This window comes from Onychomys torridus, chromosome 7 (genome assembly GCF_903995425.1).
Source record: "Onychomys torridus chromosome 7, mOncTor1.1, whole genome shotgun sequence".
NCBI classification, from domain to species: Eukaryota; Metazoa; Chordata; class Mammalia; order Rodentia; family Cricetidae; genus Onychomys; species Onychomys torridus.
In genome coordinates, this window is record NC_050449.1 from 46,879,938 (window position 1) to 46,902,328 (window position 22,391).

The window sequence follows — 22,391 nt, forward strand, 5'->3', positions numbered from 1 at the left end:
TATTAGCTTGGATATATCTTAGTGAGAAAAACTGGATTTTAAACCCTGATTCTTTCCTTCCAACTCACCTATCACCCACAATATCCATGAGCCGCTTTTAATCCTGAAATTTTTATTAAAGTGTATGTGGCTCAGAAGCCACGGATCGAGAGAGAGTGAAGGAAACTGCCTGGGGAGGGGTTGGAGGGAGATTTGAATTCAACAAAAGTTGTTTTTTGTTGTTGTTGTTGTTGTTGTTTTTGGGTTTTTTTTGTTTTTGTTTTTTCCGAGACAGGGTTTCCCTGTGTAACTTTGCGCCTTTCCTGGAACCCACTTGGTAGCCCAGGCTGGCCTCGAACTCACAGAGATCCACCTGGCTGTGCCTCCCGAGTGCTGGGATTAAAGGTGTGCGCCACCACTGCCCAACAAAAGTATTTTTAAGCTGACTTTTGAAAAGAGAGGGATCTAAGGGCATAAAGATATAGTTATGTTCATTTGAATAAACTGTCAACAGTGCATGTGGCTTCACACACTCTCAGTGGCTGTCACCCATCAACAGTGAAAGCTGAGGAGTGGAGGAACTGAGCAGACAAGCACACACCACTGACAAGAACAAAGCGTTCCGACCACGCTGCACTGAGAGCTTCCCACGATGTGTCCAGTAAGGACCAAAGGTAGAGGACACAGAGTGTGAAGATCTTTTGCCAAAGACAAAAAGAAAATGGCTGAGTTTGAGGGACAAACTGTCAGCGTTGGGAAAGGAATGGAGAGGAGGGAAATTTTGCTTTATACCTTTTTATAATATTTAAATTGTTTTTTAACTATGGATCTAAGTCAAGTTGTACAATAAAAATGTCAGCCTGGTAAAAGGAAATCCACAGAAGATATATAAGAAGGAAAGGAAAATGGTATTAGTGTTTTCCATGATGCCATATTAAAAACCATGTCTAGAATTTTGTCATGTGGTTTTATTATATACTCTTTTTTAAATAAAGCAAATTTTCTTAATAAAAATTGGAGGCCATGTACTTTGTTTTAAGAAAGATTGTCACCACCCTGGTATGTCTATGACAGTGTAACCTGATTTTTTTTTATGATTTTTAAAAAGATTTTATTTATTTTTGGTGTATGAGTTTTTGCTTGCCTGTATGTTAATACCCCCACATGCATGCCTGGGCCCACAGAGCCCAGAAAAGAGAGTAGGAATCCCCCAGAATTGGAGTTACAGATGCTTATAAGCTGCCATGTGGGTGCTGGGAACTGAACCTGGGTCCTCTACAAGAGCAGCCAGTGCTCCTAGCCCCTGAGCCACCTCTGAAGGCCCTGCTCTGACTTCCATCTCTGTTACATCCTCATGAGTAACTGAACTAAAACTGCTGTCATGGCCATTCTCTCTGAATCCTATTCTTCAGAAATAGAAAAAAAAAATTAGGCTTCACACCACTTAAAAAAAAAAAACTAACAAAACAACTAGTTTTTCAAGTTAACATACAAAGTAACAGGTTTCATTACAGGGTTGCCTACATCATTATACTCTTCTAATCCTCGACCCCTTCTGCGTCCTCCCTTGTGCCTTCCTGACCCCTCCCACACCAGCCATCAGTCAGGAAACAAGAAAGCGTCCCCACGGACTCGCCAACTGGCCAGTCTGGTGGAGGCGTTCTCCCGGGAGAGGTTCCCCTTCGCAGACAGCCCTGGCTTGTTGGCAAAGGCTAAGCAGCGCAGCCGCCATAGGCTCGGTGGGTATCGAACATTGGTCCCCACTTGGCAGTGCTGTCTGCGGAGGTTATGGAGCCTTCAGGACAGCGGCTCTCAACCTTCCTAATTCTGTGACCCTTTAATTCAGTTCTTTACCTTGTGGTGACCTCCCAACCATAACAATTATTATTGCTGCTACCGCGTAACTGATTTTGCTACTTTTTGAATTGCAATGTAAATATCTGATGTGCAGGATGGTCTTAGGGATAGCTGTGAGAGAGACATTCCAATCCTTTCCCCGGATTCACCTTTATTGTAGACTACTGGGTAGCAAGAAGGACCAAGCTTCGGAGGAAACGAACTCCCTGGAGAAATGTGAAAACTGTTTTCCCATCATACATCACGTCATCGGCTCAGTAGTCATGTCGCTATGAGTCATGAGAGCCCGCTGCCACTGCTTGCTTTACTGCCTACAGACAGGTGGCCCTGGGGTAGAAGCTAAAAAAAATAAAATAAAACCATCCATGGACAACTGCTTGTCCACTGTGCCAGGACTTCAGCATTCAGGCTAAGTCACCAAGGAGTCCACTGTTTGAACTAGTTTGGAGGGGCATAGAGACTTACAAAAGGAGTAACATGATAAACATTCTGTTTTTATTAGCACCGTGGAATTTCTGTTACCCATGGATTTGGACACTGCTCTGGGTGCAGAGAGCCAGATGAGCATAGAGATTGATGGTAGTTAGTACCTGACTTTGAGCTTGCTGCAAAAGTCCCTGCAGCCAAGTAGCAGGCAAATGAGCTGTAACAGCTGGCTGGCTGACTAGGCTGTAGATAATTAAGTTGGTTTTGAGGCTCCATTTCTGTTTCTTGTAAGTGCTAATGGACAGATCGCAAGTTGTAGTTCCCGGAACACCCTTCAGCCCTGGCCGATTCCTGACTCCTGAGTAGTTTTTGCTGGGTTTTTCTGCTTGAATTGAGTAAACCCTGCTGACTTTAGTGTTCTAGGAAATTTAAGCAATTCTGGCCTAGTCATCGGGGTCTGAAGAGGAGGTACACTGGTCCCTAGGAGCTTAGATAAGTTCTCCACCAGGCCCACGGTGCCCAGTTTCCTGAGTCTGGGCATGGTGAGAAAGTTAGGAGTCTAGTTTCTTAGATTTATGTTTTGAGTATCTGAGTGTGACTGTTCGCTTTTTCAGTGGGAGAGCTGGAAAGGGGGTGAGGTCCATGGCTTTCTAGACAAACATCCTATGACTGGGGTATTATAATCCCAGACTTTGAGACATGTTTTTAAAAATCTGGACTGTGAGGGCTGGAGAGATGGCTCAGTGGTTAAGAGCACTGACTGCTCTTCCAGAGGACCTGGGTTCAATTCCCAGCAACCACATGGTGGCTCACAACCATCTGTAATGAGATCTGGTGCCCTCTTCTGGCCTGCAGGGATATGTGCAGACAGAACACTGTATACATAATAATAAATAAATCTTTAAAAAAGAAAAGAAAATCTGGACTGTGAATGATCTAGTCCCAGCCGCAGACCCACTCCGATCCCCTGCCTAAAAACACCCCAGCCTGCCAGGGCAGAGCTCCTGGAGTTTCACTGACTGATTTCCCCTCACAGAACCCACCCCAGCCTGTAGGGGCAGAGCTCGTGGAGTCTCCACCCAGGCCGCCAGGCACCTTTGAAGAACCATGTTCTGGGCTGCCAGAGCCACACAAGCCTCCTGAAGCCGACCTCAAGAGAGGCAACAGCAGGTGCTTCGCTCCAAGTCCTTCAGCTTGTGGGCTCAGGTAAAGGAGACTTGTGCAGCCTCTTAGAAAGCCGCGTACCCCGAGGAGCGGCTGATGGCGGACAAGCTTATTTTCCACCACTCCTGCTGGGAAGGTCCTCTATTTTTACTTAAATCCTGTGCCACGCTCAGAAGCTCAAATTTGGAAACAGCATTAGACTGCAGCCTCATGTTACATATAGGCGATCTCTCTGGTCTCCTTTCCTAAGTCCTTTGCCTCTACAGCACCGAGAATGGAAGAGAGGGGGCTTCTGTCAGAGCAAACCACAACAGTCAAGGTTGGGGGCGGGGCCTAAGAAGAAGGTTGAGATGGGAGGGGCTATTGTCATTTCCCACTGCGTCGTTACCAAGGAAACAAGCGGAGAGCTAGGCCACGGAGATTGGCAAGTCATGGGATGTGTCCCCTCCCCTCCCCAGCTCCTTTCTTCCCTGGCGTCTGGTCCCAACTTGGCCCGTTGCCCGACCCTAAACACCCACACCCTTAGCGAGGTCCAATACATCCCTCTCCTGATGCAGTTGCTCTGGTCGGATGGACAAAACTTTCTTCTAGCTCACCAATCCCTTCTGCAGCCTCTCCTTAAATCCGGGGGCTGTAGCCTTGAGGCTGTTGCTAACCCACTTCTCACCTCTGGATTCCTCCCCACACTCTGTAGTACTTGGCTTTAAGTTTTCTCCCTAAAATATTTAGAGATGGAGGGAGCGTTCTAAAGGGTACATGAATGAGGCTTCTATTGGCTTCTGTCTTGACCCTCAGTATAAAGGTCTATAGGTAAAGAGAAAAAGCAAAATCATGACACATTTCTTGAGAAAATAAAATTTAGGAAAGAGGATGGGAATGCGGGTTCTGCGTCGAAGCTACACACAGCAAGGGTATTGATCTGAGATTGGCTTGCTGTCCTACCTCTGAATCACATGATAAGGGTATTGTCTTGGGGCTGGTTTGCTATCCTTACTTTGGAATCGGCAGTGAGCACGTGGGTATAGTAAAACCATGACTTGAGCAACTGTTTACACACACTCCTTGTGTCTTAGAAGTGGTACTTTCACATGATTACTTTGAAGCCTTTGTGCCCTTACTCAAAGAATTTTGCGTTTCCTTTGCCCTCTCTTGCGCCTTTAATTTCTCCATCTCTAACAATATGTTCACATTTTAGTGCCTCATGTTCAAGAAAAACCCGATCGAATCCAGCTCCATCTTCCAGCTCCTGTGTCCCTGCTTCCGCATAACACTCCAGAGTCTTTACCTCCTTTTCCAATCCTCAACCCACCTCTGTCTTCCCCCTCTGCTCCCCACTGCCTGTAAACTCAGCGTTCAGGAGACTGAGGCTGTGAGTTTAGAGGCATCTTGGGCTCTGTGGCATCTGGCTTTCTTGCTCTCTTAGAAAAAGAAATAGTGGCTACTGACATTACTCAGGCTCATTTACCTGATCCAGCATTTAATGCATTAGCAATATTTAGGACAACTGAGCATGCAATTTTTGTTCTGTTTTATTTTCCTGCCAAGTGCCATTGTTCCTCGGGATCATTTCTGCATCATCATGCTATTCATCATGGGATGGCAATGTATACACCACACCTTTAATCTGTGTTATTAACACATCACTATATTATCCTTACATCTTAAGTCAACCAGAAAAATATTAAGTACTGATTTAAAGCCTTTTATAATTTTCATGATGTAAATGCTCCTGTGGTCAATGTCACAGCCTCAGGAATCGGGAGAAGCCAGGCAATGTTCTACCCCTAGTTTCTCCTTTATCGTCATTGTCTCTATTATTGCTGCTGTTATTGTTCCCATTTTGGAAATGCTAGGGATTGAACTGTGGGTGCCAGGGAAGCACTCTCCCACTGAGCTGCAGCTCCAGCCCTTCCTCTTTCCACCATGCAGGTTCAATAGACTAGCTCTTCAAGCACAGCAATTGGAGACATTTTAACTTTACAATTATGTGTATTGTGTAGGCACACATGTGTCATGGCACTTGCGTAGAGGTCAGAGGGCAACTCTCCTTCACTCCTCATGGGGATCACACTTGGGTCATCAGGTTGGTGGCAAGTGCCTTTACCCACTGAATCATCTCACCAGCCCCTGGGGGACAGCAGAGGTTGTTAGTGTGCTATGGCATGTGGTGGGCAGAGAGGGACTCTGGTATGCATTGTACCATGCATGGGGCACTCCCCACCACCATTCACAGGAAAATAACACAGCCTGAAGAATCAGGACTGCCACTGATAAGAAATACTGAAATAGACATACATCACCTCAAAAATACTGTAAATAGTAGGGAGCTGTAATAACTAAGAGTGTTATGTTCTGAGTACTGATTTATAAGTCTAATTTTTTATGACTGTCTTTATGCATGGCTAAGCAAAAATAGAAGCTTAGGGCTTTTTGTGTTTCTTTTGTACCCTTACAGAGCAATATTTTATTTTACTTATTTATGTATTTATTTTTGGTTTTTCAACACAAGGTTTCTCCATGTAGCTTTGGCGTCTTCCCTGGAACTCACCTTGTAGCCCAGGCTGGCCTCAAACTCACAGAGATCCGCCTGCCTCTGCCTCCCATGTGCCACCACCACCCACTGATTATATGTTTACATGCTACAGCAATGCAAAATGACTATAAAAGTCTCTACTCTCGTGTGTGTGTGTGTGTGTGTGTGTGTGTGTGTGTGTGTGTGGTGAGAGAGAGAGAGTGTGGATATGTGGACAAGAGCACACAGAGATCAGGGGCATCAGATTCTCTGGATCTGGAGTCACAGGCAGTTATGAAGCACCTGATGTGGTTGGTGGTGGGAACTGAACTTGGGTCCTCTCAAAGAGCAGCAGATGCTCTTTGTCACTGAGCCATTTCTCCAGCCCCTACTTACGCATTAGTTCAGACAGCCTTGGTGAACCTGGAGCTCACCATTTTGTCTAGACCAGCTTGCCAGTGAGCCCTTGGGAACCTCCAGTCTCTGCCCGCCATGCTGCTAAGGGCGGGGGGGGGGGGGAGGTTACAGATGGCCATAGCTTCCTGCTTTTTATATGGATGCTAGGCATGTAAATGTCAATCTTCATGTTTGCAGAGCAAGAAGTTACCCACTGAACTCTTTCCCCAATCCTCCAATTTTTTTTTTTTAATCTCATATGCTAACATAAAAATTGAGCCTGGCCTGAATCCACAGAACACTCTTAGAATAGCACAACTTGTCATCCACATACCCCCTTACAGAGTTTTCGGGAGCTTTAGAAGGGATAGGAAATTAGAATGTGTCTCTGATTCCTCTACTACTCTTGACAGTTCAAATAAAACTTTTGAAGTACAAGTAGTGATTTGTTTTGCTCCTTAATAGTTCAAATTTCATCTCTTTAAAGCTGTAGTGCATGATATATCAAGTAGGCGTGTGGTTAAGAAAGTCTATAATCAGCTGGGCAGTGGTGGCATATGCCTTTAATCCCAGTACTCGGGAGGCAGAGGCAGATTGATTTATGTGAGTTCAAGGCCAGTCTGGTCTACAGAGTGAATTCCAGGATAGCCAAGGCTACACTGAGAAACCCTGTCTCAAAATAATAATAATAATAATAATAATAATAATAATAATAATAATAATAGAAAGTCTATAACCAATCCCCAGTTCTAGGTTAGGGGCTTGGGCAACCTTGTGGTTACAGCTGTTTCTCTACGCATGTTGGTTACGTTCAAGTCATATAACAAAGTATGTAAAGGTCACAGGTTTTAAAGACACAGACTGAGCTCAACTCTGGCTAGTTATTTACTATTTGACCTTAAATCTTGAAGTCTAGTCCAACACAGGCATATTAAAAATCTCTGCAGGGAATGGAGAGATGGTTTGGTGACTAAGGGTGTTTACTGCTTTATCAGAAGACCAGAGTTCAGATCCCAGCACCAACACTGGGTGGCTCGCAAAAGGCTGTGACTTCAGTGCCAAGAAATATGATGTCCCCTTCCAGCAGCTGTGGGCACTTGCAACACACACACACACACACACACACACACACACACAAATACAGATCTTCTTTAAAAATCTCTTATGTAAGGTACTTGTTAGAAAACAAAGTGTAATATATTAATAATACAATTTAAATACCAAATTTCATTTCATTATTTCTTTTAGACAATTTTATTTAAATTCCACTAGGTTCCAGAAGCAGCTTCACAGCAGAGCATATACTATTATTTTAAGGTTCTCCTTTTGTTAACTTTTCTTTTAGGACTTCCAAATGCCTGAAGAACCACCCCAAGTCCTTAGAAATGAGGAGAGAGCTGCAAAAGTCATTCAGAATGCCTGGAAAAATTTCCTCGTGAGTTTAACTGATCCCTTGAGCGATAATTTATATTGCACAAAATTCATGTATGTGAAGTGTGTGTGGACCAGTAGTTCTTTTGTGTGTTTTTACAGGTTTGTAGTACCTTTCAACTTTGAAGTTCATTATTCAGTTTCAAAAGTTAAAATTATCTGGACAGTGGTGGTACACACCTTTGATTCCAGCACCTGGGAGGCAGAGGCAGGTGGATCGCTGTGAGTTGGAAGACAGCCTAGCCTACGAAGCAAGTTCCAGGACAGAGAAACCCTGTCTCAAAAAACCAAAATGAAAAAAAAAAAAAGTTAAAATTACTTCATTAGGTTTACAAACATTGACGTTCTTGTTAGTTAAAACAATTTTTTTGTGTGTGCATGTATGTAGATATGAGTGTGGTAGCTGTGGACATGTTTGTGCATGCAGGCATGCACATGGAGGCCACAAATCTACCTCAGACATTGTTCCTTAGGATGCTGGTTTTTGATTCAGGAACCCTCACGAGCCTGTAACTTGCCAAGTAGGCTACAGTGGCTACCCAGCAAACCTCAATGGTCCACCAACTCTGGCTCCCCTGTGCCAGGATCCTGAGGGTCCCACCACACTCAGCTTTTTTACATGGATACTGGAGATCAAACCCAGGTATTGGTGAAATTATTAAGGCCACTCCACGTAGTAAAAAGGGAGGTTTATTTTGTGGTGTAACTTACAAATGAAGGGATAGGTTGCAGGGTCTGGCAAAGGTATGGCGCAGTCCGGCGGTATTCTCTGGAGAACTCTGCTCCGTCTACCTCCAGCATCCAGGGTCCTAGAACCAAGAGAGACCTCTCCTCTCGATCCTGGATCTTCCACTTCCTCCCTCAGCCCTACCTTGTGGGCGTGACCATTACCGAAGCCTCAATGGGGGTTGGAGCTTCCAGGCCAATGCTGGGATGGCTATCCACTACACCCAGGTCCTCATGTTTCCACAGTAAGTACTTTGTTACTGAGCCACCCTTCTGGCCCCCACTAAGTTTCTGAATGGGGGTCAGACTCTGGTAACAGCTAATACCTGTGAATGTATCCCTGGTAGCTCATTTGATTTGGACCCACCATGGAGTTGAGGACTCTCTTAAACAGGTTTCCACTTACCTATCAGTCTGTGTTTTCTCACTGTCATTATTTTATATTCATCAAGTATTTGTGCATATTGACCCTGTGGGTCTCTGGGGCCAATGGATTCCTGTGTCTTTTGCAGGATATCTCTTGTGCCCCTACACTGAGATTTGCACAGCTGGTAGGCCAGGTGTCCCCATTAATTCATGGGGTAGCCTTCCTAGCAAGCGGTCTGCTCCTGAAGATGTGCCTAGCAGCCTGACATTGGCCTTGTTTCCACTGAGCACCATAGCGTGTACCTCTTGTCCTCTTTAAGGGATGGCTGTGGGCACAGCAACCTCCTCATGGCCTCTTTAACTGTAAGGGATGGCTGTGGGCACAGTGCATACCAAGGAAAGACTGCTAGACACTGCTAGAGAGACTCATGGCCTTTGGGGGCCAACAAGAGTAGGGACTGTAGTGGTTCAGGGAGCTGTGATACAGGGATGGGCGCTCAGGGTGTGGCTACGCCAGTGGGAACAGCAGCTTGTCTGGTAGTTGCCCCACCCCACCCCCCACTCTCGCACACATTGCTTATGCCCTGATTCTGGCAGAGCCCACTTGCAGTGGGAGTTCCAGCCATGCAGAGGAGCCTGAAGCGCGGTGATGGGCCCTCCACTTCCTCCGTGTCAGTGCACACAGAGGTGGGGTAGCTGGAGGCAAGGCAATCACATGTGAGTGGACCAGCAGCAGGGACCACACTATTTCCTTACAGTTCTAGTGAACTCCGTGGGTCTCTGCTTCAGTTTCGACACTAGTGCAAGTCCGCAAGCATTGCCACAGTCTGGGCCTCAGGATGCAAGTGCAGAGAACTACTGGTTCTTAAGGTCTGTGCTCCCTGTGTCTGTCCGTGTCAAAAGGCCATCCTTTCCAAGGCAGAGCATCCAATAGCATAGGGCACCGTGACTCTGCAAGGGCAGGTTGGGTTTGCAATAAGCCAATGCAGTGGGTGTCTATGGAACCCTGGAGGGGAGGGGTGTGCAGGGATCTCTGACTCCTAGAACACTCCAAATTTACACAACAGTACGTGTCTTGAGATGCCTCTAGCTTACAGCAGCCTTGTGTGTTCACCCGGAGAAACTGAAGTCCTTGTCCAGAGTATAGCCGCTATACAAAGTTATGGTTACTTACCTGACTGAACCGCCAACCTGGGAGAGCTTTGAAGCTTTTTACTAGCAAAGACTGTGGCCACGCTGACAGGAGTCTACAGGGACTCTCCTGTTCACACTCTCTGGCAGTGTGTTTGAGGGGGGTAGGGGGGTGCCCTCTAGAGATGTAGAGCTGGGGTGGGAATTTCAGGAACTGCAGAAATATTTTTCTTTCTATGCTATCATTACAAACATCTTATTCCTTCCCTCCCTCCTCATTCCTTCCCTCTCACTTCCTCCCTCCCTCCTTCCCCCACTTCCCTCCCTCCCATTCTCTCTCCCACTCCCTCCCCCGTCCTTCCTTCCCTCCCTCCCTCCTTCTTTGTCAACTCTCATTTAGTCCTCTGTCATCTTCTGAAGTCACTCACCTTGTAAAGCAGCTATGTCTGTGAACTTGGTTCTTTTCTCAGTAAGAAGTGGGTGCTGGTCTATATCTAACACCCCTCCATCTTTGTATTCTCCCACCCACTCTTCTATAGTGTCCTTGATAAGGTTTGATGTCAGGATAGCACCAGCCTCATAAAAGGAGCTAGGGAGAGCCACGCGTACTGTGTACTTTCCCTCAAAGGGTTTCAGTTTGAAGCCTTTCTCTGATCCTGTAGGACCACTCAGATCTGTGTTTCTGTGCATGTATACAAACAGCTAATAAGAAACAGAGAATTCCGGGCCAGTGAGATAGCTCAGTGGGTAAAGGAAAGTGCCACCAGGCCTAAGGATGGAAGTTCTGGGGTGCACATGGTGGAAAGGAGGACCCAATTCCCAGAAGTCCTCCTCTGATCCCCAAAGGTGTGCTCTAGCACCCCCGGCCCAAATAAATAAATGTAAAAAACTTTTCAAACCCTTGAAAAAGTAGAGAATCTAGTTTTAACCATAATTCTGTGTTTCAACCTTTAGAATGTGGCTGTATTCCAACACTTTAAAAGTCTGATTGATTTAAGAAGACAAGGGGAGCCACGCCAGATAGTGAGGTTCCTTAATCCTAAAGAGGTAAGGCTGTTCTTACCACACAGCATCTTATCAGCTCAGTGTTCTCATATTTGCTTCCTTAAAAACTTCTTATTGAACTACTACATGCTTTCTGTAATAATAACATCACAGAAAGCAAAAGTGTACAGTTAAATGAATTACCACAAAGCAACCACCACCAAACTTCGCTCCAGCTCACTGTGCCTGCCAGTCACTTTCGACCCCTTCCTAACTAACATCATGCTTTAGTTCCTCCTTCCGGAAGCAGGCTTTGAGGTGCTGTCCTGGTTAGTTTTTGTTTTTGTCAACTCCACACAAGCTTGGGTCATTTGGGAAGAGGTGTGTCTGCAGGGCATTATCTCAATAATGATTAATGTGATAATTTATGGATGTGGGATAGCCAAGCCTACTTGGGAGGTGCCACTTCTGAGCAGGTGGTCTTGGGTTCTACACAGGCTGAGCAAAGCCAGTAAGCAGCACCCTCCACGGCCTCTGCATCAGCTCCTGCCTCCAGGCACTCCATAAGAGGAGGAGAAACCCCAGGCTTGCATCTTTGCTCTCTTGTGGTAAGATGCCCTCACAGCAGGAGGACCCTGTATAAATGCTGCCACCACAGCCACCAGGACTGTAAGGAAAAAACTTCCCAGTCACCAGTATTTTGTTACAGACACAGAAAGTAAACCAACATGCCTCATAACCTCTTCTAGTTTATTCCTGAGTGTGGGGCATTTACCCACCAACTCCACAGCTCCCCAGAGTTTTTTTGAGTGTGAGCAGCAGGAAATATTAGATAGAAGAATTTATAGTGTGGAGATAAACAGATAGAAAATAAAGGATAGCCTCGAGAGGGCCTGGAACCTTTTCCAACCCCCCCCCCGACTGTCTCTGCCCCAGGGTATTTATAGAGACGCCAAGGGAGTGGAGCAAAAGACCTCCTCCCCCAGCATAGTCAAGTGCAGACCATCTCAGACACGTGCACTCAGGCCCGTGGTCCAATCATCCTTCTCTATTCGGACCTGCTGGGTAAAGCCACGAGGAACCCAAAAATGGGCTCCCACACCAGAGCATACAACCAAGAGAAATAAATTCAGGAATCCACCAGAAGACATGAAGGGTAATGTTCACAGCAGCTCTGTAACTCAATCTCTAGAGGCTACAGTACAGACAGAGCAAATGTGGAACTGTAAGAGTTGATAGGTTGGTATGATAAAATGCTAGTGGCATTGCAAAATAACCCATGTATCTGCATGGATGGATCTTACATATTCATCAAAGATTAAAGCTGAACAAAAATCCAGGTGCCAAAATAGTATATAGTGTATAATTCCTTTTGTACAAAATTCAAAGCTGCCAACATTAATCCATGAAGATAAAAGAGATTTTTAAGGATAGCCAACTGGGAGAAGTCACAGAACCACAATGCTGAAAGTGTTTATGACTTTTATATGACTTAGAGATGCCATGAAATATACAAACATGTGAAAATTCATAGAGCTACACACTTAAAATTTGTCCACATTCTAGTGAAAATGTATGTATATATGATTTCATCATCCAAACATGAAAATTTTTATGCAGAATTTTATACTTTGTATTTAATTTACAAAGGTTTTAGCCAGGAGAAAATTATTCTGGAAAATTAATAGATTTTCAAACCAAAATACCTGTTTTCTCATCTAACCTAATATAATCAAGAAGATAGATGTGAGCTGTCTTCAGATAAGGAATCAAGTCCCCCATCACCACCCATTTTCTCTTTGGAGCAGGGTACTACATTTACAAGATTTACTACACACATAATTGGAGTCTTTTTTTGACTCAACAAAAGCTAGTTAGGAGGGTTGGGGATTTAGCTTAGTGGTAGACACAAGGCCCTGGGTTCGATCCTCAGCTCAAAAAAAAAAGCTAGTTAGGAAAGGCCCAACTAGTGTTGAACTTGAGTGGGACCAGTTATTTTTTTTCTGAATTTATTTATAATATTTTATATATAAGTCATATATTTGAGGGCTTGTTATTTCTGTTTTACAAATAATAAGTCACTTAGGATTTGTATTTTTTATTGTTTTGAGACAGGCTCTCTCTATCTATATAGTCCTGGCTGTCCTGGAATTCACTTGGTAGCCCAGGCTGGCCTTGAACTCCTAGAGCTCCACCTGCCTCTGCCTCCCAAGTGCTGGGATGAGGGTGCACCACCACACTCATTTGAAGATTTGTATTTATATCGCAGTTTGGCAGTATTTTTCCAGTTATCCTGTAGGGGACCAGCTCCCACCTTTTTGGGGTTCCTATGAAGAGGAGAGAGGAATAAGAAATATTAGGTAGAATGATCGGCCTTTCCAAGAAGAAGAAAAACAGAAACACAGAATAGCTTTGGGAGGACCTGGGTCAAATACCCAACGGCCCAGAACTTTATTCAAAAGGGGTTTTTATAACTTCCAAGGGGAGGTGCAAAAGACTTCCCCTTGCTAAATACAACCAAATGTAGACCCTTCCAAAAACACCTGGTACCCAGGCCTGTGGTCCAATCATCGTCTCATGCAGCCCTACTGAGTAAAGCAAGCTTGATTTCACTAGAATACTTCTGTGGGCTCCCACATTATCCTAGGAGCTTTCCATAAGTCCTCAGCTCTAAAGTATTTTTATGATTTGGGGGCTGGAGAAATAGTTCAGCAGTTAAGAGCTCACACTGCTCTGCCCGAGGACACAAGTTCAGTTCCCAGCACCCACATTAGGCGGCTCACAACCACCTGTAACTTCTGCTTCAGTGGGATTCAGTGTCTCTGGCTTCCACGGGTACCTGCACTCACATGTACCCCCCCCCCACATAATAATAATTAAAAATAAAAATATTTCGCTGGGTGGTGGTGGCACACACCTTTAATCCCAGCACTCCCAGGGAGGCAGAGGCAGGCGGATCTCTGTGAGATCCAGGTTGGTTCCAGGCCAGCCTGGTCTACAAAGTGAGTTCCAGGAAAGGCGTAAAGCTACACAGAGAAACCCTGTCTCGAAAAAACAAATAAGTAAGTAAGTAAATAAGTAAATAAATAAATATTTTATGATTAAATTGAATAATTTGAAGCCTATTCACCTGACCTGTAAGTAGTAAATACCAGCAACTGCTTTTAATAGACAGAATGAGAACAAGGTGATGCTCACGGAATGTTTTCTCCCAGGCGGAGCTCCTGGATGGTGCTGCTGGCATTCAAGTCCGATTCAGGCTGGGTGGGGTGAGTATGTATGAGTCCTTGTTTGGTAGGTTTGGTTTTCCCTTTTATTGAAAATGGATTTTCTTCTCGCATAATAGATCCTGATTACAGTTTCCCCTCCCCCTGCTCTTCCCAGTTCCTCCTCACCTCTCTTCTCCTCCAGATCCACTCCCTTTCTGTCTCATTAGAAAGCAAACAGACTTCTAAGGGATAATGGCATGAATGATATGATATGTTATGCTAAAACAAAAACTAACACACCAGAACTGGACAAAACAAATAGAAGAGAAAGAGCCCCAAAGAAGGCACATGAGTCAGAGACCCACTTGTTAGCACAGTCAGGAATCCCATAAAAACCCTAAGCTAGAAGCCGTAATATAGACACAGAAGACCTGGTACAGAGCCATTCAGGCCCTGCACATGCTGCCCCAGGCTCTGTGAATTCCTATGAGCTTGACTCATGTTGATTTAGAGGGCCTGATTTCTTGGTGTCTTCCATTTCCTCTGGCTCTCATACTCCACTTCCTCTTCACAGAGTTCCCTGAGCCATAAGGGGAGGGATTTGATGGAGACATCTCATTTAGGGCTGAGTGTTTCAAGGTCTCTCATTCTCTGCACATTGTCCAGCTGGGGATCTCTGTATTTGCTCCCATCTGCTGCAGGAGGAAGCTTCTCTGATGATGGTAGAACAAAGCACTGATCTATGAGTACAGCAGAACGTCATTAGAAGTCATTTTATTGTTGCTTTTTTTGGGCGGGGCAGTACTTGGTTTTACCCTTGGTCCCTGGACTATCTAGTCTCAAGTTCCTGATCACTCAAGTAGTGTCAGTATGGGTTCCATCTCATGGAGTGGACCCTAAGTCAAATAAGATATTGGTTGGTTACTCCCACAAGTTGTGTGCCACCATTGCACCAGCAGATCTAGCAGGTGGGGCAGCATGTAGATCAAAGGGTCGGTGGCTGTGGTAGTGTTTGTTTCTCTTTTGGTAGTGTGCAGAGAAGCTTCCTTTGCCATAGATGCTCAACTTGGGGGTGAAGGCTCTGTGTAGGCACCAGCTTGACTTCTTTATGTTCAATGAGTTGTATAGGGGTTGTCTTCAGCAATGGGGACTTTTAGTCTTGGCAACAGCCTGGGTTATCTGGGGATTCCATGGGACCCCTTTGGCCAACAACTTAGTTAGATTTAGCCCAATTTTGGTACTAAATGTTTCATTGGGTGACAAGAAATGGCTAGATGGGACTCTGTCTTCCCCATTATTTGGTGATTTCACTTAGATGGCCTTCATATATGTATATATTTTAGGAAGCCTCTACTGTATTGTTTCCATACTACCCTTCAATTGTAGCTGTTTCTTCCCATATTCCTTCCCTCATTCCCCTTTTTCTCTCCCTCCCCACTTGATCCTCACATTTCAGCCTCCCCCATCCATATCTATTCTATTTCCTTTTCCTAGCATGATCTATCACCCCTTGCCTCTTACTTTATACCTAACCTCTGTGGTTCTAAGAGTGTAGCTTTATAGCATGAATCTTAAAAGTTCTTATTAATGAAATCAAACCCGAGGCCAGTTATTGGGGCAAATGCTGGAAGGAAGATCAGAGAAGCAGAACAAGCCACAGCTATCTCACCTTGCTAGTTCCTCAGGTGATCCTGTTTTCTCAGGCTGGAAGCTTCTGAGTCCTCATCCCAATGGCTCTCAGCTGAACTGTGTTGCTCCAAAGCCTGAATGCTAACCAACCAAATGTTTAACAAACTACATGCTTTTCTCCTCTAGTTCCTGGTCCTCATGCCTTATATACTTTTCTCTTTCTGCCCCCACTCCCTGGGATTAAAGGTTGGGTTTCTGGGATTAAAGGCGTGGGTCACCATGCTTAGCTGTTTCTAAAGTGGCCTTGAACTCAGAGATCCAGCTAGCTCTGCCTCCCAAGTGCTGGGATTAAAGGCGTGTACCACCACCGCCCAACTTCTGCTATAGCTTACTCTTCCCATTTTCTAGCCACCATTTTTGGCTTTGTTCTAGTGGCTGTCTGTTCTCTGACCCCAGATTTGTTTATTTCGGGGAACACACAATATTTCAGGGAACACAATACCCACCACATAGCTTGGTCATTGTTGACTTAACAGCTAATAGCCACATATAAATGAATATACACCATACTTCTAAGTCTGGGATACATCACTCAGGATAATTTTTTTCTGGTTCCATCCATTTACCCATTAATTTAATGATTTTATTATCTCTTTAATGGCTGGATAATAATCCATGGTGTAAATGTTCCATACTTTCCTTATCCATTCTGATGAGTTTTTTTTATTTATTTTCACATTAGACCTCTATTGAATGTATAGTTGGTAAAAATCTTTTACTGTTCTATAGGCTGCTGGTTTGTCTGTCCTATTGATGGTGTCCTTGGCTTTTCAGTTTCATGAAGGCATCTTAGCGCCTGAGCCACTGGTCTTCCATTCAGAAAATATTTCCCTGTGTCAATATGTTTTATATATATATATATATATATATATATATATATATATATATATATATTTTATTTATTTATTTTTATTTTATGTGCATTGGTGTTTTGCCTGAATGTATGTCTATGTCTGATGATCTTGGAGTTACAGACAGTTGTGAGCTGCCATGTGGGTGCTGGGAACTGAACCCAGGTCCTCTGGAAGAGCAGTCAGTGCTCTTAAATTAGCCATCTCTCCAGCCCCTGCCAAGTAGTTTAAGAATATTCCCCACTTTCTCTTCTAATCAGGTTCAGTGTTTCTGGTTTTATGTTGAGGTCTTTGATCCATTTGGGTGGAGTTTTGTGCAGGGTGATAAGTATGGATCAATTTGCATTCTTCTCCATGCAGACATCCAGTTTGACCAGCACCATTTGTTGAAGATGCTGTCTTTGTTTTAAAAAAAAAAAATCAAGTGTCCATAAGTGTGTGTATTTATGTCTGGGTCTTCAGTTTGATTTCATTGATCATCATGCCTGTTTTTGTGCCAATACCATGCTGTTTTAATTACCGTGGTTCTGTAATACAATTAAAATCAGGGATAGTGATGCCTCTTGCAGTTCATCCATATAAAGCTGAAAATTGTCCTTTCAAGATCTGTAGAGAACTGTGTTGGAATTTGGATGGGATTGCATTGAATCTATAGAGTGTTTTTCATAGAATGGCCATTTTTACATATTAATCCTACTGACCCATGAGCCTGGGAGATCTTATCTTTCCATCTTCTAATAACTTCTTTAATTTCTTCAGTGTCTAAGTTTTTTTTCACACTTTGTTATGAGTTGCTTAGAGTTGCCTCAAGATACTTTGTATTATTTGAGGCTACTGTGAAAGGTGTTTCCCTGATTTCTTTCTTTGTTGTTTGTATTTAGGTAGGCTATTGTATATAGCTGGGCTACTGATTTTTGTTAGTTAATGTTGTACCTAGCTACTTTGCTGAATGTGTTTTATCAGCTGTTGGAGTTTCCCAGTGGAATTGTTAGGGTCAGTTATGTACACTATCATATTATCTGCAATAAAGACACGTCTTCCTTTCTGATTTGTATCCCCTTGATCTCCTTTAGTTGTCATATTGCTCTAGCCAAGACTTGAAGCACTATACTGAATAGACATGGAGAGAGTGGACAACCTTGTCTTGTTCCTGATTCTAGTGGAATTGCTTAAAGTTTCTCTCCATTTAATTTGATGTTAGCTATAGGCTTGCTGTAAATTGCCTTTATTATGTTTAGGTATGTTCCCTGTATTCCTATTCTCTCTGGGTCTTTTATCATGAAGGGGTGTTGGATTTTGTCAAAGGCCTTTTCTGGATCTAATGAGATGATTATGTGGTTTTGGTCTTTAAGTTTATTTGTAGGATGAATTACATTCATCAATTTACATACATTGAAGCATCCCTGAATCTCTGGGATGAAGCTTTCTTGATCATGATAGATAATCTTTCTGATGTGTTCTTGGATTTGTTTTGCAAATATTTTATTGAAAATTTTTTGTATCTATGTTCATAAAGAAAATTGGTCTGTGATTTTCTTTCTTTGTTAGGTCTTTATGTAGTTTGGCTATCATGGTAACTGTGGCCTTGTAAAACAAATTGGACAATATTCCTTCTGTTTCTATTTTGTGGAATAATTTGAGGAGGATTGGAATGAACTGTTCTTTGAAAGTCTGATAGAATTCTGCACTAAAACCATCTAGCCCTGATCTTTTTTTGGTTGAGAGACTTAATTATTGCTTCTATTTCACTAGGGGTTATAGGTCTGTTTAAATCACTTATCTGATCTTGATTTAACTTTAGTAAGTGGTATGTAACAAGAAAATTATCCATTTCTTTTTTATTTTCTAATTTAGTGGTGTACCGGTTTTTAAAGTATGTCTTTATGATCATCTAGATCCGCTCGATGTCTGTTACATCTTCTTTTTCATTTCTAATTTTGTTAATTTGGATATTCTCTCTCCACCTTTCAGTTAATTTGAATAAGGGTTTGTGGGATCTTAAAGACTTTCACAAAGAACTGATTCTTTGTTTCATTGATTCTTTATATTCTTTTCTATTTTATTGATTTTGGCTCTGAGTTTCTTTTCTTACTGTCTTCTCCTTTTGGGTGTGCTTCCCTTCCTTTTATTCTAGAGTTTTCAGGTGTGCTGTTAAGTTACTAGTGCTCACACTAGTAACTCTCCAAAAATATTTTTTTTAATGTAGGCACTTAGTGCTATGAACTTGCTTCTTAGAACTGTTTTATTGTGTCCCATAAGTTTGGGTATGTTGTGTGTTCGTTTTCGTTCAATTCTAGACAGGCTTTATTTCTTAATTTTTTGCCTTGACCTGTTTTTCATTCAATCGTGAGTTGTTTGGTTTCTGTGAGTTTGCAAGCTTTCTGTTGTTGTTGATACCTAGCTTTACTCTGTGGTGGTCAGTTAGGATGCAGGCAGTTATATCAACTTTTTTTTTTTTTTTAATGAAAATAAGCTTTATTACATCAAGTAATAAATACAAAGATGCAGGTTTCAGTCATTTTCTTCCGGATGTTGTGATCTTCTCACAGTAAACACGGAACTGAGATCTACAGTCTCAGGGCGGACATTTGCAGGGCGCTTGGTAGGGTGGGTAGATTGCTCTTTCTTCTGTATTTATAACTTGTGCACTTTTGAGATCGAGTTCAAAGCACTCAGTCATGCAAATGCTTAAGCAGAGAAGCTCGTGAAGCAGGGTCTACGCTGTACACAGGTCGGCGGGCTATGAAGCAAACACGCTGTGGTTTGCACTCAAATCCACAGAGGCAGGTGAGCTCATGGACAGGAAGTCAACTGTGCTGATGCAAATGGCAGGTGTATCCAAAGGGAGGTTAAAGGGGACATGGTATTTGGGGGCAAACAACAGCTTGCTGTGAAGTGAGTTCACAAACATCCTTCAAATCAATGCCTGGGAAAAAAAGAGCTGGATCGTTCCTAACTACTTAAAATGCACATCATCAGTAACTGCAAAATGTCTTCCAATCTTCTGAATGTGGGTTCAGAGCTTATGACCAACAAGGCAGGAAAGCTACTGCCATCTTGAACGAAGCCTCTCATCTCCATGGGGTATCGAGATGGGCCTTCACATTGGCCAGGGGCTAGGACCTGACATTCCGTTCCGTTTCAGCCAAGCACTCCGGAACCAGGCTCCGGGAATGAATGATGCCTGTTTTAGTCTCTCCCTGGCGCTCTTGCTCCCTGCAAACGTGGGTCTGATCTCTTTCCCCAACTCCTCTGCATATTTACTCTGAGGCACCTGGCTATTTCCAGTTCCCTGGGTGTAGCCTAGTGATGGTGGCCCGTAGTCACTCAGCAGCTGACGATATTGGGAGGGTGTCGCCATGCTGGTGGAAGGCGAGTGGGCACTTCCGGCGTTGAGGGCGGCGGCGGCGGGCATGTGCGCGGTCAAGTTCGGCTTGTACGACATCCCCGCGGGCGGCGGGCGCACCGGGCCGGGCCGAGCCGAGCCCGGCCAGACCGCTAGCCGGGCGGCTTACCGCGGCGGCGAGGCCGAGGCCGAGGCCCGGGCCGGGCGGCCCCACGTCCCTGCGCCGGTCCGAGCGCGCACCGGGCGCCCGCGCACTTTTTGTTGTCGCCGGCACGGGCCACGCTGGCAACTATGGCCGTCCGTCACCCTGCCGCCGCCGCAGTCGATCGCCCATCCATCGGGCGCGCGGCGCAGGGGCGGCCTATATCAACTTTTTAAATAGCTGTTGAGACTTGCTTTGTGTCTGACTATGTAGTCAGTTTTGGAGAAAAGTTCATGAGGTGCTGAGAAGGTGTATTCTTCTGTGTTCAGGTGAAATGATCTGTAAATATCTGTTAGGTCCATTTGGTTTATAGTACCAGTTAGCTCCAGCATTTCTTTGTTGAGTGTTTATCTGGATGACCTATTAGCGAGAGTAGGGTATTGAAGTCTCCCACTATTGGTGTGTGTGTGTGGTTCAGTATGCAACTTAAGCTGTAGTGGTATTTCTTTCGTGAACTTGGGTGAGTTGTGTATGGTGCATGGATGTTAAAAACTGCACTGTCCTCTCGGTGAATTTTCCCTTTTGGTTTGAAGTCTGTTTTGTCAGATATTAAAATGGCTACACCAGCTCACTTCTTAGGTCCATTTGAATGGAAAATCTTTCTCCATCCCTTTAGCCTGGGTGATGTCTATTCTTGATGTCAAGGTACATTTCTTGGATACAGCAGAATGAATCTGTTTCTGCATCCATTCTGTTAGTCTATATCTTTATTTTGAAATAAAAATCGTTGATGTTGAGAGACATCAATGAGTAGTGTTTGTTGATTTCTGTTCTTTTGTTGTGGTGGTGTATGTGTGTATGGGGGTGTGAATGTGTGTGTGTGTGTTTTCCCTGGTTTGATTCACTGGTCTGGGATATTCCCTGTGTTTTCTTGGGTATGGTTAACCCTTTTAGGTTGGAGTTTTCATCCCAGCACCTTCTGTAGGGCTAGATTTGTAGATAGATATTGCTTACATTTGGTTTTATCATGGAATATCTTATTTTTCCATCTATTGCATTGGAAATTTTGTCTGGACTGGCTGGCATTTGTGGTCTCTTTCAGTCTATAAAACACCTGTCCAGGCCATTCTGGGTTTTAGTCTCCATTGAGAAGTCAGGAGTTATTCTAAATAGGTCTAGCCTTTGGATCTTCCCCTTTCAGCGTTTAATACTCTCTGCTCTGTCTGTTTAGTGTTTGATCATTATGTGATGGGGATGGAGGATGACTTCCTTTTCTGGTCCAGTCTATTTGATGTTCTGTATGCTTCTTATACCTCGATAGGCAGCTCCTTTTTTAGGTTACAGAAATTTTCTTCTATGATTTTGTTGAAAATATTTACTGTGCCTTTGACCTGTGTCTCTCCCTTCCTCTATTCCTATTACCATTAGATTTGGTCTTTCCATAGTGTTCCAGATTTCCTGGGTGTTTCGTGCCATGATTTTTTTAGATTCGACATTTTCTTTGATTGACTTATCCGTTTATTTTATCATGTCTTCAAATGCCTGAGATTCTCTCTTCCATCTCTTATATTCTGTTGGTGGGGCTTGCCTCTGAAGTTTCTGTTTGAGTTACTAAATTTTTCATTTCCAGATTTCCCTCAATTTGGGTTTTCTTGATTCTGTTTCCACTTTCCGGTCTTGAACTGTTTTATTCATTTCCTCCCATTGTTTGTTTTCATCGATGAGGAGATTTATTCACTTCTTCTGTAAGGACCTCTATCATATCCATAATGTCTATTGTAAGGTCCTTTTCTTGTGTTTCAGCTACGTTGCTATTCTCAGGGCCTGCTGTGGGAGGGCTGCTGGGCTTAGTGGAGACATACTATTCTGGCTATTTTCTTGTTTTTATGCTGGTATCTGGGCCTCTGGGTTTGGCAAGATTGTAATTCTAGATGCTGATATCTGATCTCGTCTTTGTTGGATGCGTGTTTTGTTTCTTGGTTTCTGTTGCCTTCTCTGGTTCTTAGGAGATTGTAGCGGCTGTGTGTTGCCTGACAGGAATTTTTCTGGGATCCTGATAGGTGTGGCCACTGAGAGTTCCAGACAAAATGTATTTCTAGGTATTGGGAGCTAACATGTGAGAATGGGGGTGGGCTAGGAGGGAGGTTTTGAGGGGTCCACAGAAGGGAAGAAAGCAGGGTGT

General features: G+C 43.8%; 1 protein-coding gene and 1 pseudogene across 1 annotated transcript in view; one reads left to right on the forward strand and one right to left on the reverse strand.

Annotated features, from left to right (window-relative positions):
- The first annotated feature begins 3,700 nt into the window (after window positions 1–3,700).
- C7H11orf65 (chromosome 7 C11orf65 homolog) overlaps window positions 3,701–22,391 on the forward strand; it is a 30,483-nt gene continuing 11,792 nt past the window's right edge. Inside the window, exons 1-5 of the mRNA XM_036193610.1 lie at window positions 3,701–3,745; window positions 4,622–4,795; window positions 7,680–7,769; window positions 10,943–11,035; window positions 14,188–14,241. Coding sequence (XP_036049503.1) covers window positions 3,701–3,745; window positions 4,622–4,795; window positions 7,680–7,769; window positions 10,943–11,035; window positions 14,188–14,241 — 456 coding nt within the window. The remainder of the gene's footprint in view (window positions 3,746–4,621; window positions 4,796–7,679; window positions 7,770–10,942; window positions 11,036–14,187; window positions 14,242–22,391) is intronic.
- LOC118587359 lies at window positions 19,767–20,190 on the reverse strand (annotated as a pseudogene).